At 39.1% G+C, this 16,012-nt stretch overlaps 1 protein-coding gene across 1 annotated transcript in view; it reads right to left on the bottom strand.

Moving 5' to 3' along the window:
* HCN1 (hyperpolarization activated cyclic nucleotide gated potassium channel 1) overlaps positions 1-13,007 on the bottom strand; it is a 620,282-nt gene extending 607,275 nt beyond the window's left edge. Inside the window, exon 1 of the mRNA XM_073583406.1 lies at positions 12,515-13,007. Within this exon, the coding sequence (XP_073439507.1) occupies positions 12,515-12,858 (344 nt within the window). The 5' untranslated portion in view covers positions 12,859-13,007. The remainder of the gene's footprint in view (positions 1-12,514) is intronic.
* Positions 13,008-16,012: the final 3,005 nt, after the last annotated feature.

Here is a 16,012-nt window from a genome sequence, read left to right as displayed (position 1 = left end):
TAGTATAGAACACACTGCTGATACGTAATATTGTAATGAGCAGGATGCTCATACTGTACATAGTATAGAACACACTGCTAATATGTAATATTGTAATGATCGGGACGCTCATACTGTACCTAGTATAGAATACACTGCTGAAACATAATATTGTAATGAGCAGGACGCTCATACTGTACATAGTATAGAATACACTGCTGATACGTAATATTGTAATGAATGGGACGTTCATACTGTACCTAGTATAGAATACACTGCTGATATGTAATATTGTAATGAACAGGACGATCATACTGTACATAGTATAGAACACACTGCTGATATGTAATATTGTAATGAACAGGATGCTCATACTGTACATAGTATAGAATACACTGCTGATACGTAATATTGTAATGAACAGGACGCACATACTGTAACTAGTATAGAATACAGTGCTGATACGTAATATTGTAATGAACAGGACGCCCATACGGTACATAGTATAGAACACACTGCTGATACGTAATATTGTAATGAACAGGATGCTCATACTGTACATAGTATAGAACACACTGCTATATGTAATATTGTAATGAACAGTATGCTCATACTGTACATAGTATAGAATACACTGCTGATACGTAATATTGTAATGAACAGGACGCTCATACGGTACATAGTATAGAACACACTGCTGATACGTAATATTGTATTGAACAGGATGCTCATACTGTACATAGTATAGAACACACTGCTAATATGTAATATTGTAATGATCGGGACGCTCATACTCTACATAGTATAGAATACACTGCTGATATGTAATATTGTAATGAACAGGACGCTCATACTGTACCTAGAATAGAATACACTGCTGATACGTAATATTGTAATGAACAGGACGCTCATACGGTACATAGTATAGAACACACTGCTGATACGTAATATTGTAATGAACAGGACGCTCATACTGTCCATAGTATAGAATACACTGCTGATACCTAATATTGTAATGAACAGGACGCTCATACGGTACATAGTATAGAACACACTGCTGATACGTAATATTGGAATGAACAGGATGCTCATACTGTACATAGTATAGAACACACTGCTGATACGTAATATTGCAATGAACAGGACGCTCATACTGTACATAGTATAGAATACACTGCTGATATGTAATATTGTAATGAACAGGACGCTCATACTGAACATAGTATAGAATACACTACTGATACGTAATATTGTAATGAACAGGACGCTCATACTGAACATAGTATAGAACACACTGCTGATATGTAATATTGTAATGAACAGGACGCTCATACTGAACATAGTATAGAATACACTGCTGATACGTAATATTGTAATGAACAGGACGCACATACTTTACATAGTATAGAATACACTGCTGATACGTAATATTGTAGTGAGCAGGACGCTCATACTGTACATAGTATAGAACACACTGCTGATACGTAATATTGTAATGAATGGGACGTTCATACTGTACCTAGTATAGAATACACTGCTGATATATAATATTGTAATGAACAGGACGCTCATACTGTACCTAGTATAGAATACACTGCTGATACCTAATATTGTAATGAACAGGACGCTCATACTGTACCTAGTATAGAATACACTGCTGATACGTAATATTGTAATGACCAGGATGCTCATACGGTACATAGTATAGAACACACTGCTGATACGCAATATTGTAATGAACAGGATGCTCATACTGTACATAGTATAGAACACACTGCTGATACGTAATATTGTAATGAACAGGATGCTCATACTGTACATAGTATAGAATACACTGCTGATATGTAATATTGTAATGATCGGGACGTTCATACTGTACCTAGTATAGAATACACTGCTGAAACATAATATTGTAATGAACAGGATGCTCATACTGTACATAGTATAGAATACACTGCTGATACGTAATATTGTAATGAATGGGACGTTCATACTGTACCTAGTATAGAATACACTGCTGATATGTAATATTGTAATGAACAGGACGATCATACTGTACATAGTATAGAATACACTGCTGATATGTAATATTGTAATGAACAGGATGCTCATACTGTACATAGTATAGAATACACTGCTGATACGTAATATTGTAATGAACAGGACGCACATACTGAACCTAGTATAGAATACACTGCTGATACGTAATATTGTAATGAACAGGACGCCCATACGGTACATAGTATAGAACACACTGCTGATACGTAATATTGTAATCAACAGGATGCTCATACTGTACATAGTATAGAACACACTGCTATATGTAATATTGTAATGAACAGTATGCTCATACTGTACATAGTATAGAATACACTGCTGATACGTAATATTGTAATGAACAGGACGCTCATACGGTACATAGTATAGAACACACTGCTGATACGTAATATTGTATTGAACAGGATGCTCATACTGTACATAGTATAGAACACACTGCTAATATGTAATATTGTAATGATCGGGACGCTCATACTCTACATAGTATAGAATACACTGCTGATATGTAATATTGTAATGAACAGGACGCTCATACTGTACCTAGAATAGAATACACTGCTGATACGTAATATTGTAATGAACAGGACGCTCATACGGTACATAGTATAGAACACACTGCTGATACGTAATATTGTAATGAACAGTACGCTCATACTGTCCATAGTATAGAATACACTGCTGATACCTAATATTGTAATGAACAGGACGCTCATACGGTACATAGTATAGAAAACACTGCTGATACGTAATATTGTAATGAACAGGACGCTCATACTGTACATAGTATAGAACACACTGATGATACGTAATATTGCAATGAACAGGACGCTCATACTGTACATAGTATAAAATACACTGCTGATATGTAATATTGTAATGAACAGGACGCTCATACTGAACATAGTATAGAATACACTACTGATACGTAATATTGTAATGAACAGGACGCTCATACTGAACATAGTATAGAATACACTGCTGATATGTAATATTGTAATGAACAGGACGCTCATACTGAACATAGTATAGAATACACTGCTGATATGTAATATTGTAATGAACAGGATGCTCATACTGTACCTAGTATAGAATACACTGCTGATACGTAATATTGTAATGAACAGGACGCCCATACTGTACATAGTATAGAACACACTGCTGATACGTAATATTGTATTGAACAGGATGCTCATACTGTACATAGTATAGAATACACTGCTGATAAGTAATATTGTAATGAACAGGACGCTCATACGGTACATAGCATAGAACACACTGCTGATACGTAATATTGTATTGAACAGGATGCTCATACTGTACATAGTATAGAATACACTGCTGATGTGTAATATTGTAATGATCGGGACGCTCATACTCTACATAGTATAGAATACACTGCTGATATGTAATATTGTAATGAACAGGATGCTCATACTGTACCTAGAATAGAATACATTGCTGATACGTAATATTGTAATGAACAGGACGCTCATACGGTACATAGTATAGAACACACTGCTGATACCTAATATTGTAATGAACAGGACGCTCATACTGTCCATAGTATAGAATACACTGCTGATACCTAATATTGTAATGAACAGGACGCTCATACGGTACATAGTATAGAACACACTGCTGATACGTAATATTGTATTGAACAGGATGCTCATACTGTACATAGTATAGAATACACTGCTGATATGTAATATTGTAATGATCGGGACGCTCATACTCTACATAGTATAGAATACACTGCTGATATGTAATATTGTAATGAACAGGACGCTCATACTGTACCTAGAATAGAATACACTGCTGATACGTAATATTGTAATGAACAGGACGCTCATACGGTACATAGTATAGAACACACTGCTGATACGTAATATTGTAATGAACAGGACGCTCATACTGTCCATAGTATAGAATACACTGCTGATACCTAATATTGTAATGAACAGGACGCTCATACGGTACATCGTATAGAACACACTGCTGATACGTAATATTGTAATGAACAGGACGCTCATACTGTACATAGTATAGAATACACTACTGATACGTAATATTGTATTGAACAGGACGCTCATACTGAACATAGTATAGAATACACTGCTGATATGTAATATTGTAATGAACAGGACGCTCATACTGAACATAGTATAGAATACACTACTGATACGTAATATTGTAATGAACAGGACGCTCATACGGTACATAGTATAGAACACACTGCTGATACGTAATATTGTAATGAACAGGACGCTCATACTGTACATAGTATATAATACACTGCTGATACGTAATATTGTAATGAACAGGACGCTCATACGGTACATAGTATAGAACACACTGCTGATACGTAATATTGTAATGAACAGGACGCACATACTGAACATAGTATAGAATACACTGCTGATACGTAATATTGTAATGAACAGGACGCTCATACTGAACATAGTATAGAATACACTGCTGATACGTAATATTGTAATGAACAGGACGCTCATACGGTACATAGTATAGAACACACTGCTGATACGTAATATTGTAATGAACAGGACGCTCATACTGTACATAGTATATAATACACTGCTGATACGTAATATTGTAATGAACAGGATGCTCATACGGTACATAGTATAGAACACACTGCTGATACGTAATATTGTAATGAACAGGACGCTCATACTGAACATAGTATAGAATACACTGCTGATACGTAATATTGTAATGAACAGGACGCTCATACTGAACATAGTATAGAACACACTGCTGATACGTAATATTGTAATGAACAGGACGCTCATACGGTACATAGTATAGAATACACTGCTGATACGTAATATTGTAGTGAGCAGGACGCTCATACTGTACATAGTATAGAACACACTGCTGATACGTAATATTGTAATGAACAGGATGCTCATACTGTACCTAGAATAGAATACACTGCTGATACGTAATATTGTAATGAACAGGACGCTCATACTGTACATAGTATAGAATACACTGCTGATACGTAATATTGTAATGAACAGGACGCTCATACTGTACCTAGTATAGAATACACTGCTGATACGTAATATTGTAATGAACAGGACGCTCATACGGTACATAGTATAGAATACACTGCTGATATGTAATATTGTAATGATCGGGACGCTCATACTGTACATAGTATAGAACACACTGCTGATATGTAATATTGTAATGATCGGGACGCTCATACTTTACATAGTATAGAATACACTGCTGATATGTAATATTGTAATGAACAGGACGCTCATACTGTACCTAGAATAGAATACACTGCTGATACGTAATATTGTAATGAACAGGACGCTCATACGGTACATAGTATAGAACACACTGCTGATACGTAATATTGTAATGAACAGGATGCTCATACTGTACATAGTATAGAACACACTGCTAATATGTAATATTGTAATGATCGGGACGCTCATACTTTACATAGTATAGAATACACTGCTGATATGTAATATTGTAATGAACAGGACGCTCATACTGTACCTAGAATAGAATACACTGCTGATACGTAATATTGTAATGAACAGGACGCTCATACGGTACATAGTATAGAACACACTGCTGATACGTAATATTGTAATGAACAGGACGCTCATACTGTCCATAGTATAGAATACACTGCTGATACCTAATATTGTAATGAACAGGACGCTCATACGGTAAATAGTATAGAACACACTGCTGATACGTAATATTGTAATGAACAGGACGCTCATACGGTAAATAGTATAGAACACACTGCTGATACGTAATATTGTAATGAACAGGATGCTCATACTGTACATAGTATAGAATACACTGCTGATACCTAATATTGTAATGAACAGGACGCTCATACGGTAAATAGTATAGAACACACTGCTGATACGTAATATTGTAATGAACAGGATGCTCATACTGTACATAGTATAGAACACACTGCTGATACGTAATATTGCAATGAACAGGACGCTCATACTGTACATAGTATAGAATACACTGCTGATACGTAATATTGTAATGAACAGGACACTCATACTGTACATAGTATAGAATACACTGCTGATACGTAATATTGTAATGAACAGGACGCACATACTTTACATAGTATAGAATACACTGCTGATACGTAATATTGTAGTGAGCAGGACGCTCATACTGTACATAGTATAGAATACACTGCTGATATGTAATATTGTAATGAACAGGACGATCATACAGTACATAGTATAGAATACACTGCTGATACGTAATATTGTAATGAACAGGATGCTCATACTGTACATAGTATAGAATACACTGCTGATACCTAATATTGTAATGAACAGGACGCTCATACTGTACCTAGTATAGAATACACTGCTGATACGTAATATTGTAATGAACAGGACGCTCATACTGTCCATAGTATAGAATACACTGCTGATACCTAATATTGTAATGAACAGGACGCTCATACTGTACCTAGTATAGAATACACTGCTGATACGTAATATTGTAATGAACAGGACGCTCATACGGTACATAGTATAGAACACACTGCTGATACGTAATATTGTAATGAACAGGATGCTCATACTGTACATAGTATAGAACACACTGCTGATACGTAATATTGTAATGAACAGGACGCTCATACTGTACATAGTATAGAATACACTGCTGATATGTAATATTGTAATGAACAGGACGTTCATACTGTACCTAGAATAGAATACACTGCTGATATGTAATATTGTAATGAACAGGACGCTCATACTGTACCTAGAATAGAATACACTGCTGATACGTAATATTGTAATGAACAGGACGCTCATACTGTCCATAGTATAGAATACACTGCTGATACCTAATATTGTAATGAACAGGACGCTCATACTGTACCTAGTATAGAATACACTGCTGATACGTAATATTGTAATGAACAGGACGCTCATACGGTACATAGTATAGAACACACTGCTAATATGTAATATTGTAATGATCGGGACGCTCATACTTTACATAGTATAGAATACACTGCTGACAAGTAATATTGTAATGAGCAGGACGCTCATACTGTTTATAGTATAGAATACACTGCTGATATGTAATATTGTAATGAACAGGACGTTCATACTGTACCTAGTATAGAATACACTGCTGATACGTAATATTGTAATGAGCAGGACGCTCATACTGTACATAGTATAGAATACACTGCTGATACGTAATATTGTAATGAACGGGACGTTCATACTGTACCTAGTATAGAATACACTGCTGATACGTAATATTGTAATGAGGAGGACGCTCATACTGTACATAGTATAGAATACACTACTGATACGTAATATTGTAATGAGCAGGACGCTCATACTGTACATAGTATAGAATACACTGCTGATATGTAATATTGTAATGGACAGGACGCTCATACTGTACATAGTATAGAATACACTGTTGATACGTAATATTGTAATGAACAGGACGCTCATACTGTACATAGTATAGAATACACTGCTGATATGTAATATTGTAATGATCAGGACGTTCATACTGTACCTAGTATAGAATACACTGCTGATACGTAATATTGTAATGAGGAGGACGCTCATACTGTACATAGTATAGAATACACTGCTGATATGTAATATTGTAATGAACAGGACGCTCATACTGTACATAGTATAGAATATACTGCTGATATGTAATATTGTAATGGACAGTACACTCATACTGTACATAGTATAGAACACACTGCTGATACGTAATATTGTAATGACCAGGACGCTCATACTGTACATAGTATAGAATACACTGCTGATATGTAATATTGTAATGAACAGGACGCTCATACTGTATATAGTATAGAATACACTGCTGATATGTAATATTGTAATGATCAGGACGCTCATACTGTACATAGTATAGAATACACTGCTGATATGTAATATTGTAATGAACAGGACGCTCATACTGTATATAGTATAGAATACACTGCTGATATGTAATATTGTAATGATCAGGACGCTCATACTGTACATAGTATAGAATACACTGCTGACACGTAATATTATAATGAACAGGACGCTCATACTGTACATAGTATGGAACACACTGCTGATACGTAATATTGTAATGAACAGGACGCTCATACTGTACATAGTATAGAATACACTGCTGATATGTAATATTGTAATGAACAGGACGCACATACTGTACCTAGTATAGAATACACTGCTGATACGTAATATTGTAATGAACAGGACACTCATACTGTACATAGTATAGAATTCACTGCTGATATGTAATATTGTAATGAACAGGACGCTCATACTGTACATAGTATAGAATACACTGCTGATATGTAATATTGTAATGAACAGGACGCTCATACTGTACATAGTATAGAATACACTGCTGATACGTAATATTGTAATGACCAGGACGCTCATACTGTACATAGTATAGAATACACTGCTGATATGTAATATTGTAATGAACAGGACGCTCATACTGTATATAGTATAGAATACACTGCTGATATGTAATATTGTAATGATCAGGACGCTCATACTGTACATAGTATAGAATACACTGCTGACACGTAATATTATAATGAACAGGACGCTCATACTGTACATAGTATGGAACACACTGCTGATACGTAATATTGTAATGAACAGGACGCTCATACTGTACATAGTATAGAATACACTGCTGATATGTAATATTGTAATGAACAGGACGCACATACTGTACCTAGTATAGAATACACTGCTGATACGTAATATTGTAATGAACAGGACACTCATACTGTACATAGTATAGAATTCACTGCTGATATGTAATATTGTAATGAACAGGACGCTCATACTGTACATAGTATAGAATACACTGCTGATATGTAATATTGTATTGAACAGGACGCTCATACTGAACATAGTATAGAATACACTACTGATACGTAATATTGTAATGAACAGGACGCTCATACTTTACATAGTATAGAATACACTGCTGATACGTAATATTGTAATGAGCTGGACGCTCATACTGTACATAGTATAGAACACACTGCTAATATGTAATATTGTAATGAACAGGACGCTCATACTGTACATAGTATAGAATACACTGCTGATATGTAATATTGTAATGAACAGGACGCTCATACTGTACATAGTATAGAATACACTGCTAATATGTAATATTGTAAAGATCAGGACGCTCATACTGTACATAGTATAGAATACACTGCTGATACGTAATATTGTAATGAACAGGACGCTCATACTGTACATAGTATAGAATACACTGCTGATATGTAATATTGTAATGAACAGGAAGCTCATACTGTACATAGTATAGAATACACTGCTGATATGTAATATTGTAATGAACAGGACGCTCATACTGAACATAGTATAGAATACACTGCTGATATGTAATATTGTAATGAACAGGACGCTCATATTGAACATAGTATAGAATACACTACTGATACGTAATATTGTAATGAACAGGACGCTCATACTTTACATAGTATAGAATACACTGCTGATACGTAATATTGTAATGAGCTGGACGCTCATACTGTACATAGTATAGAACACACTGCTGATACGTAATATTGTAATGAACAGGACGCTCATACTGTACATAGTATAGAACACACTGCTAATATGTAATATTGTAATGAACAGGACGCTCATACTGTACATAGTATAGAATACACTGCTGATATGTAATATTGTAATGAACAGGACGCTCATACTGTACATAGTATAGAATACACTGCTAATATGTAATATTGTAAAGATCAGGACGCTCATACTGTACATAGTATAGAATACACTGCTGATACGTAATATTGTAATGAACAGGACGCTCATACTGTACATAGTATAGAATACACTGCTGATACGTAATATTGTAATGCACATTCTGCATACGGTATTTAAAAAATAGAAGACTTTGTTCAATGCTTATACATTATTATGTTAGTGTATAGAATGCTCATAGATTACATTCTAATGTTCGGCATGCTCATAGAGTATATACTACTGATCACAAATCTCATACTATATAGGGCAATGTATAGAATGTTCATTCTTTGAAGCATTCTAAGAGAATTCATACAGAATAGAATGAAATAGAGTGCATTCTAATTATTCAAATGCTCATATCGCACATTTCAAGGAACAGAAAACTCAAACAGTATCTTCTAATGCTGACATCACACATACAGTATATTCTAAAGTTGACATTGCTCATACAGAATATTATAATGTTAACAATAATTATACAGTAGCTTTTAATGTTGATATTGCTCATATACTATATACAAATATTGACAATTCTCATATAGTATATACTAATGTTGACATTGCTCATATAGTATACAACTGTGCTCAAACGTTTGCATACCCTGGCAGAATTTTTGCTTTCTTGGCCTTTTTCCTTGAATATGATTGATAACACCAAAACTTTTTCTCCACTGATGGTTAGTGGTTGGGTGAATCCATTGATTGTCAAACTAATGTGTTTTCTCTTTTTAAATCATAATGACAACCCAAAACATCCAAATGACCCTGATTAAAACATCACATACCCTGGTGATTTTGGCCTGATTAGATGGACAGAAGTTGACACAAATGGGTTTGAATGGCTACTAAAGGTAACATCCTCACCTGTGACCTGTTTGCTTGTAATCAGTGTGTGTGCATGCATAAAAGCTGAGTGAGCTTCTGGGATCCAGACAGACTCTTGCATCTTTCATCCGGCCACTGACGGTTCTGGATTGTGAGTCATGGGGAAAGCAAAATAACTGTCAATGGATCTACAGGAAAAGGTAGTTGAACTGCATAAAACAGGAAAGGGATACAAAAAGATATCGAAGGAATTGTTAATGTCAGTTAGCAGCATTGAAACTGTGATTAGCAAATGGAAAATCAGGGGCTCTGTTAAAACAAAACCACGGTCAGATAGACAAACAAAAATGTCATCCACAACTGCCAGGAAAATTATTCGGGATGCAAAGAAAAACCCACAAATAACATCACCTGAAATACTGGACTCTCTGAAAACTAGCGGTGTGGCTGTTTCAAGTTGCATAATAAGGAGAAAGAAAAATGGGCTGCATGGTCGAGTCGCCAGAAGAAAGCCATTACTGGGCAAATGCCACAAAGTATCTCGTCTACAATATGCAAAACAGCACAGAGACAAGCCTCAAAACTTCTGGAACAAGGTAATTTGGAGTGATGAGACCAAAATTGAACTTTTTGACCACAGCAATAAACGTTACATTTGGAGAGAGGTCAACAAGGCGTATGATGAAAGGAACACCATTCCTACTGTAAAGCATGGTGGCTTATCTTTTGGGGATGTGTGAGCTACAAAGGTACAGGAACCTTGGTCAAAGTTGAAGGAAAGATGAATGCAGCACGTTATCAGGAAATACTGGAGGCAAATTTGCAATCATTAGCCCATAAGCTGCAAAGTGACGTACTTGGATGTTCCAACATGACAAAGATCCAAAACACAAGGCCAAGTTGACCTGTCATTGGCTACAGCAGAACAAAGTGAAGGTTCTGGAGTGGCCAACTCAATCTCCTGACCTCAATATCATTGAGCCACGCTGGAGAGATCTCAGGCGTGAAGTTCATGCTAGACAGCCCAGGAATTTACAGGAACTGGAGGCTTTTTTGCCAAGAAGAGTGGGCGGCTTTACCATCTGAGAAAATAAAGAACCTCATCCACAACTACCACAAAAGACTTCAAGCTGTCATTGATATTAGAGGGGGCAATACACGGCATTAAGAAATGGGGTATGTGAACTTTTGATCAGGGTCATTTGGATGTTTTGGGTTGTCATTATGATTTAAAAAGAGAAAGCACAGTAGTTTGACAATAAACGGCTTCACTTTGACAATAAACGGCTTCACCCAACCACTAACCATGAGTGGAGAAAAAGTTTTGGTGTTATCATCATTCATATCTGAAAAAAGGCAAAGAAAGCAAATATTCTGCCGGGGTATGTAAACTTTTGAGCACAACCGTCTACTAATGTTGGTGTTTCTCATATAGTATATACTAATATTGGCATATAGTATATAGTAATATTGGCACATCGTGTCCATCTGAACCTATGCTGACAGTATACAGCCCAGAGTGCTGCCGGTTAGAGTGTGGCCATTAGACTGCTCCTTCTGGGCACTCTACAGAGCAGACACCATCTCACCCAGAGCCTAGAGCAGCAGGTGGCGGCATTACTGATCCCACTGCTGACATTCCATGAGAGTCATGGACCTGCTGCATCTCCACAAGTTGGGGAAAGTTGCTGCAGTCCTGATGGGCCCCCAGGAGAGACCCCCACACACAAGGTCACCAGCCTGGCATGCTGCCACCCAGAAGGAAGCAGGGATCACACAGGAGGTCGAGATTGGCAGGAGATTACCTGAAATCACTATAGGGATGGATGATCCAGACGCCTGCAGTTTTAACCCTTTCTTGCTCCTTCTCCACTGCCTTCTGGCTGCCAAACATGCGGAGGGAGAATTTATTGACTCCAGGCTGCATCAGGGAGCTGAACTGTCTCTGCATGAAGCCGTACTGCCGGCTGGGCCCCTCCGCATCCTCGAAGCCCACCACGGGCTCCTCGCCCTCCGCCTTGAAGCACACAGAGTTGCCATGCTCCTTCACGCTGCCGCTGCTGGCCGTCAGACTTTTCTCTCCCTTCCCCTGGAAAACGTTGTTGCCTTCATCTCTGCTGTTAGACGACGAGTTCAATTTGCTTTCCATGCTCAGCAGCGCGGAACGGGGGGAAGAAGATGCGGAGGAGAAGAAGCAGCAGCAGCAGCCCGGGCAGCTCCTGGTCTCCGGCAGCTCCTGCTCTACACCGCTGCTGCTCTCATCTGATGCCCTTCAGGAGCTCAGCCCGTCTCCTCTGCAGCTGATGTGGGAGACCCGGCAGAGCTCTGCAGCGCCACCTGCCGGACCCGCGCCGCCTAGCAGGCTGTCCTTCCAGCCAGGCAGCACACTACCTGGTGACATTGAGATCAGTCCTTGAAAACCTACAGCTGCTTCTAGCCCATCAGCTGGGATCCCAAACTGTCTTAATATCAGATGTATTCTTAATTAAAAAAAAATCAATATTTCTAATGGGTAAATCATATTTAGTCATTAGGTATGAAAAATTTGTATTTTTCATTTTGTGCATTAGGTGATCTCATGATATAGGATTTCATACGGACTCAGCACTTGTAGGACGGAGACCATTGAAATTACTTGCATCGACTTCTGTGGTCAGTATGAAATCCGGGCCATAAAGTGGCGTAATTATCAGTGATTTACTACTTTCCAGCACTTGAATTTCCTATTAGAATAGGGCATGTCATATAATTCTAGCACATTATACCATATACTGGATTATCATGGGTTTTTTTCCATTTTTTTTCATCGATTCTGAAGAAATCTAAAAAGAAATACCGTAATAAATTGCATTGCATTTAGGGAAAGACATGGTGCCTCAAATCATCATTCATTGCCAAATGGAGTAGTCAGTAATAATTATCTATAAGGCTACTGTCTGCTAAGAGGGAACCATCATGAGATCCATGCCGCCTGAATCACGGGCAGCATGGATCAGAGCGTGGCGATTGCAGCCAGTATGTCTATTGGGAGAGATCTGGTGTGGTCCCCGCCCTGCTCCATTTGATTGACAGGTCTCTCCCTGTGTACAGCAGCATTTCAAAGTAACACACACCTTGCTGTAACCACGCAGCCAAGCTCTGATTGTTGCTGCCCGTATTTGTGACAGCATGAATCTAGTGACAGGTTCCCTTTAAAATAATAATTTATTGAGTTTCACTTCTATAGCCATCTGTTGCCATGCACCCTGGGATATAAGTATACCCGTGAGCTTTCCTCTAAGGGTCATTACAGGGAATCTGTCAGCAGGCTTTTGGCATGTAATCTGAGGACAGCATAAGTAGCAGCTGAATCACAGATTTCATGGATGTGTCACTTATTAGACTGTGCTGTTATTTCCAAACAATAAAGGTTCTATCACCAGGAGATTATCACTGACAGGACTACAGCTGAGCCCTGGTCTGACCACGCTTCCTCCTGCCTGTGATAAGCAGCTCACTGTCAATATACAATGTACACAAAGATCCTGGCATGGGAGGGATTAGCTTTTGGGCTCTGCTGTATGACACATTTTAAAAACTCTGATTGTATCACAACGGCTGCACCCAGTAAATTAAGTGACACATCACTGCATTCAGGGTGTCTTTTCCTGAATTACGTTGCTCTCAGGTGAGGTAGCAAAGACCTGCTGGCAGATTCCCTATAAGGTGGTTTCTAGTGCCGCCTATTGAATGTAGTGGTCTACAGACTAGAGATAACTTGCATACAGGATTTAAAGCTTGATATCTTGATGACCTCTCCTGCAAATAGGTAATCAATATCAGAACATTTGAGGTCTAACACACATCATCCTCACCGATCAGATGTGATAGGCTCTGTGACAGCCAGTAGTAAACACATTGCAGCCCCAAATCGCAACTCCATTCAAAGTGTAGCAGTCGCTGCTGGGTACTGCAGAACAGCTGATGCTATTTACCAAAGTAGAAACTATACTGCAATATCTGAGATTCAGGGGTGGACACAGCTGTTCTGTAATACCTGGGAGCCGGGGGTGGACATAGCTGATCTGTGATACCTGGGAACCAGGGGTAGACATAGCTGTTCTGTAATACCTGGGAACCAGGGGTAGACATAGCTGTTCTGTAATACCTGGGACATAGCTGTTCTGTGATACCTGGGAGTCGGGGGTGGACATAGCTGTTCTGTAATACCTGGGACATAGCTGTTCTGTAATACCTGGGAGCCGGGGGTGGACATAGCTGTTCTGTAATACCTGGGAGCCGGGGGTGGACATAGCTGTTCTGTAATACCTGGGAGCCGGGGGTGGACATAGCTGTTCTGTAATACCTGGGAGCCGGGGGTGGACATAGCTGTTCTGTAATACCTGGGAGCCGGGGGTGGACATAGCTGTTCTGTAATACCTGGGAGCCGGGGGTGGACATAGCTGTTCTGTAATACCTGGGAGCCGGGGGTGGATATAGCTGTTCTGTAATACCTGGGAGCCGGGGGTGGACATAGCTGTTCTGTAATACCTGGGAGCCGGGGGTGGACATAGCTGTTCTGTAATACCTGGGAGCCGGGGGTGGACATAGCTGTTCTGTAATACCTGGGAGCCGGGGGTGGATATAGCTGTTCTGTAATACCTGGGAGCTGGGGGTGGACATAGCTGTTTTCTTTAATACCTGGGAGCCGGGGGCGGACATAGCTGTTCTGTAATACCTGGGAGCCGGGGGTGGACATAGCTGCTCTGTAATACCTGGGAGCCGGGGGTGGACATAGCTGCTCTGTAATACCTGGGAACCGGGGGTGGCCATAGCTGTTCTGTAATACCTGGGAGCCGGGGGTGGACATAGCTGTTCTGTAATACCTGGGAGCCGGGGGTGGACATAGCTGCTCTGTAATACCTGGGAACCGGGGGTGGCCATAGCTGTTCTGTAATACCTGGGAGCCGGGGGTGGACATAGCTGTTCTGTAATACCTGGGAGCCGGGGGCGGACATAGCTGTTCTGTAATACCTGGGAGCCGGGGGTGGACATAGCTGTTCTGTAATACCTGGGAGCCAGGGGTGGACATAGCTGTTCTGTAATACCTGGGAGCCGGGGGTGGACATAGCTGTTCTGTAATACCCGGGAGTCGGGGGTGGACATAGCTGTTCTGTAATACCTGGGAGCCGGGGGTGGACATAGCTGTTCTGTAATACCTGGGAGCCGGGGGTGGACATAGCTGTTCTGTAATACCTGTGGGCCAGGGGTGGACATAGCTGTTCTGTAATACCTGGGAGCCGGGGGTGGACATAGCTGTTCTG

Source organism: Dendrobates tinctorius, unplaced genomic scaffold, assembly GCF_039654945.1.
Source record: "Dendrobates tinctorius isolate UK_male_01 unplaced genomic scaffold, ASM3965494v1 ptg000078l, whole genome shotgun sequence".
NCBI lineage: Eukaryota > Metazoa > Chordata > Amphibia > Anura > Dendrobatidae > Dendrobates > Dendrobates tinctorius.
Note: the sequence above shows the minus strand (reverse complement) of the source record. Positions and strands in the feature narration are given on the sequence as shown.